The sequence below is a fragment of the Carlito syrichta genome, unplaced genomic scaffold (genome assembly GCF_000164805.1).
Source record: "Carlito syrichta isolate Samal-C Ts95f unplaced genomic scaffold, Tarsius_syrichta-2.0.1 Scaffold308086, whole genome shotgun sequence".
NCBI classification, from domain to species: Eukaryota; Metazoa; Chordata; class Mammalia; order Primates; family Tarsiidae; genus Carlito; species Carlito syrichta.
The window spans coordinates 483,634-488,285 of NW_007252182.1; the positions used below are offsets into that span (position 1 = coordinate 483,634).

General features: G+C 44.9%; 1 protein-coding gene across 2 annotated transcripts in view; it reads right to left on the reverse strand.

The window, feature by feature from the left end:
- RRN3 (RRN3 homolog, RNA polymerase I transcription factor) overlaps positions 1–4,355 on the reverse strand; it is a 37,862-nt gene extending 33,507 nt beyond the window's left edge. The window contains exons 1-3 of one of the 2 annotated variants that reach the window (XM_008064857.2): positions 4,151–4,355; positions 2,785–2,890; positions 1,306–1,362 (exon numbers count right to left, since the gene is read on the reverse strand). In XM_008064857.2, coding sequence (XP_008063048.2) covers positions 1,306–1,362; positions 2,785–2,890; positions 4,151–4,239 — 252 coding nt within the window. In that variant the 5' untranslated portion in view covers positions 4,240–4,355. The remainder of the gene's footprint in view (positions 1–1,305; positions 1,363–2,784; positions 2,891–4,150) is intronic. The other variant, XM_021715942.1, reaches the window with a different exon arrangement.
- Positions 4,356–4,652: the final 297 nt, after the last annotated feature.

Genomic DNA, 4,652 nt, shown 5'->3' on the forward strand with positions numbered 1-4,652 from the left:
CTGCACTCCAGTCTGGGCGACAGAGCGAGATTCCAACTCAAAAAAAAAAAAAAAGAGTAGAAACTTGAAAGCCAAGTCATCTTTTGTTGTTTTTTGATCTTTGTCTTAGCTTTAAAAAGATATAAGCTGGGCACGGTGGTGCACACCTGTAATCCCAGCAATTGGGACGCAGAGATGAGAGGACTGCATGAGTCCAGGGGTTCAAGACCAGCCTGGGCGACTTGGCAAGACCTCGTCTCCACAATAAATCAAAAAATTAGTTAGGTGTGGTGGTGCGTGCCTATAGTTCCAGCTACTCAGAAGGCTGAGGCAGAAGGATCAACTGAGCCCAGCAGGTCGAGGCTGCAGTTGCTATAAGCGTGCCACTGTACTCCAGCCTGGGTAACAGAGTGAGACTCCTACTCAAACTAAATAAATAAATAAATAAAAAGATGTAAGAGCTTTATGCAGCTTAGAGGAGAGAGATAGTAGAAAGGAAGAATTAAAGCAGGGTTTCCTGACTTTTGCACTGTTATTTATTTATTTATTTTTTTGAGTTGGAGTCTCACTCTGTCGCCCAGACTGGAGTGCAGTGGCTGCTCCCGGCCACCACAACCTCGACCTGCTGAGCTTCGGTGATCCTTCCGCCTCAGCCTTCCAAGTAGCCGGAATTACAGGCATGCGCTACCACACCCGGTTGATTTTTTGATTTATTATAGAGATGAGGTCTCGCTGCCCAGGCGGGTCTCGAACCCGCGGGCTCAGGCAATCCACTCACCTCAGCCTCCCAAAGGCGCGGGATTACAGGCTGAGCCACCGAGCCCGGCTTTGGCACTGTTACTAGATTATTCTTAGCTGCGGAAGGCTGCTCGGTGTATCGTGACATGTTTAGCGACAACCCTGTCATCCACCCAGCCAGGCCTGTTGCACCCTGCTCTCCCAAATGTGACAACCAAAAATATTTCCAGCCATCACCAGTGTCACCTGGGAGTAAAACTGCCCCTGGTTGGGAACAACGAGATTATAGTAAGAGGAGATGGGCTATTGCCTTGCTAAGCTATGGTGTGCCCATGTGCTCTTTGAGCTATGGTCAGGTCATGTTTTCTTAAGCTTTGGCTCCCTCGCCTCCCTTGGGGAGGTGAATTTTCTTTCTTGCTCTCTAATTTACTTTTTTAATAAACTATATTTCTAATCTAAAAAAAAAAAGGTAAGAGGAGATGATGCTGAAAACAACTTTCCAGAGGACAGAACAGGACCACAAGTATAAACTAACATCTGTACAAAGTGGCAGTAACTTTGCTAATGATCAAACACAAAATGAATTACCTTTATGTCTGGATCTGACAATTGGTTCTTTAACAACTCAAAGTCATTTGTTTCACCCTTAACAAGAAAGGGAAAAAAAGTAAAGTTATGCTTGCTTTCATTTCCTGTTAAGTATCAACAGCAGGACTTTTAATTATACTTGAACATCTGATGAAATAATAAAAGGACTATCGCAACTTCCACATAACTGCAGATTCTAAAATCATGACTACAAAAATTTTAAAATTCATGCTTAGTGGAACCAGACTTGGAAAAAAAAGAAAATGACAAGTAATCAAAAAGTCATTCATATTTAGCTACACTCAAATGCTGACATTTGAATATGACAGTAGATACGCCTGAGAATTCTCAAAAAAGTATGATAGAAAAAAACAATATAGCCGGGCTCGGTGGCTCAGCCCGTAATCCCAGCACTTTGGGAGACTGAGGTGAGTGGATTGCCTGAGCCCACGGGTTTGCGACCCGCCTGGGCAACTTGGCAAGACCTTATCTGTACAATAAATCAAAAAATTAGCTGGGCATGGTAGCGCATGCTTGTAGTTCCAGCTACTTGGAAGGCTGAGGCAGAAGGATCGCCGGTGCCCAGCAGGTCGAAGCTGCAGTGGCCAGGAGCAGCCACTGCACTCCAGTCTGGGCGACAGAGTGAGACTCCAACTCAAGAAAAAAATAAAAGAAAAGAAAAAGAAAAAAGAAAAAAACAACATAATGATCTAATCCAGGGGGAACCAAAATAGAATTCATTCATAAATATGGATACAAATGGATAGTATATATATACAAACTGTCATTTACACTTTCCCTCTACTGCTGAGATTTTGTAGAAACACTTCTATACTAACAAACAAAAACCTCTATTAAGAGAACTGGTTTATTGTTCCAAAGTAATGCTTAAGTCATTCCTTAAAAAATAAAACGTTCTGGCCAGGCTCGGTGGCTCAGTCTGTAATCCCAGCACTTTCAGAGGCCAAGGCAAGTGAATTGCCTGAGCCCGCAGGTTCGAGACCAGACCGGGCAACTTGGCAAGACCTCGTCTCTACAATAGAATAAAAAATAGCCAGGCATGGTAGAGTACACCTATAGTTCTGGCTACTTGGAAGGCTGAGACAGGGATTGCCAGAGCCCAGCAGGTCAACACTGGGGTGGCCGTAAGCATGCGTGTCACTGCACTCCAGCCTGGGCGAAGGAGTGAGACTCCAGCTCAAAAAAAAGTTCTAATTTTAAAAGATATATATATTATATATATATATATTCTAATTCTAGTGCTTGCCAAAGTTTTGAAAAGACACAGCGTAAGTGCATCTGAAGAGGTTAAACCTCCACAAAGACGTCATTACTCTAATTTTGAGCTGACGTATCATGCTCAATATTGTTCAAATGTTATCTAAATCTCATTTTATTATGTCTACTGGTCTGTAAATAACAGTTACAGCTGTACTCTGACCCAACAAAAACCAAACCTCACACATTATCTCCTCTTACCTTTTTGTACTTCAGCAAGACTTCTGTCACAGTTCCACCAAATCGAACAGTTTTTCTTGGGGGAGAATTTAAAAAATTATCCTCTAATGCAAGCATGTCTGAAATCCTGTATAACCAAGATAATCAAGCTATTAATAATAAAATCATTAAAAAATTATAATAGTCAACATTACTGAACCAACATCATTCAGTGAAACCACTGCTAAGCCCTCTTAATCTGTCTTGCTGCTTCCACTCTTGCCCCCAACAATCCATTCTTCACTCAGGAACCTAATGATCTTTCAACAACTGTCCTCTTGCTGCACTTAGAACAAAACTACACACTTCTTACCGTTGTTTTCAAGGTTCTACTTTAATCTGGCCCCTGCCTACCTCTCTGACCACATCTTTAAGCACTTGTTTTACTGCAGCTATAGTGTCCTTTCTGCTCTTCAAATTAACTTGCTAAGCTGGTTCTCATTTCACTTACTCTTCACTCTATCAGAAACACCCTTTTCCCAGATCTACACATGGTTGGATTCTTGACTTCATTCAAGCCAAAGCTTAAATGTCAGATGCTTTTCCCATGAGAAAACTTAAGTATTCATCCTCTCTTCCAGTTCCCATTACTCTGTTGTTTTCCTTCACAGTACTTATCACTATCTGAAATCACCCTGTTCCATTTATTTATTGGCCTGACAGCCTTCCCTTCAAGACTATAAGTTCGGTTGAAAGCAGGGACGTTGGTCTTTTTGGATAAATCACTGTCCCCACTGTCTAACACAGTAAGCAGGCGCTCAATAAATACCATAAATCATATTATGCTGTTTTACAAGGTTTGATTAATTTAAACAGAGTAGGTTATTGGAAATAGATCGAATCCTACCAATGACTCTGAAAGTTAAATCCCAAAGTGTGATAATGAGGGCTTGGGGGCTTTAAAAGTGGAGCAAGATAAAGATTGTTAAATAAATGTGTGTCGGAACAATTTTCAAATAAAAAAATTAATATTCTATTTGCCATCAGTCACAGCGTTCGGCTGATAGTCCAAATACCCCAGGGAATCCCTTCCAGATCTAGAACAAGAAGTGACAAGGAGCAAGCAGAACGCAGCACCCGGGCCTGGGATACCATAAGGAAACACAGCGGGGGCGGGGGGGCGGACGGAGGGATCTAGAACAGAAACGGACTCGGGCTCCCAGGCCCCTCTCATCTCCGCAGCCCACTTCAGGGGACTGGGCTCACTCCAGCAAATCTAAGGTGACCGTTCGGCCCCTATTCCTGCAGCACACCCCATTAGCTTCGTCCCAGACTCTTTCAATCCGCTCTCCACCCGGGTCAGGGGCTTTAGTCCCGGACGAGCAGCAGGAAGCGGCGAGAATCTTACCCAGTCCTCGACGCGCCCAGCGCCTTGACCGCAGAGCTCGAAGCGGCCCCATCGCCCGGCAACCGCGTGTGAAGCAGCGGGGCAGCCATGGGGCCGAATTAAACTACTACGCGCCACGCGCCGGAAGTCGTGCTCCCGCCAGCCACCGCCCTCTGTCCCGGAAGTCGTGCATGCGAGCGGCGGCCTTCAGCCAATCAGAGCCCCCACATGGGGAGCGCGTGGTGCTCTCGGCGGGCTAGAGCGCCGCCAAAGCACCGGGTTCCTCCCTCTTCTTGGATGACTTGCTCGGCCCAGCGAGGTTGGGCTTGCTAGTATGAAGACGGAGATGAGAAGGACCGAGATGAGAAGGACCGGTTCTTTCCAGCTACGAGGATCCCAAAGAAAGGGTGGGAACACCCAGGAGGTGCTAAGCGGCGGGTGGTTCCCCAGAGTATTAACTTTTGGAGTCAACGCTTCCTTCAGGCACACTGAAGAAACGGAACCTCAACGATTTGTAATTAAT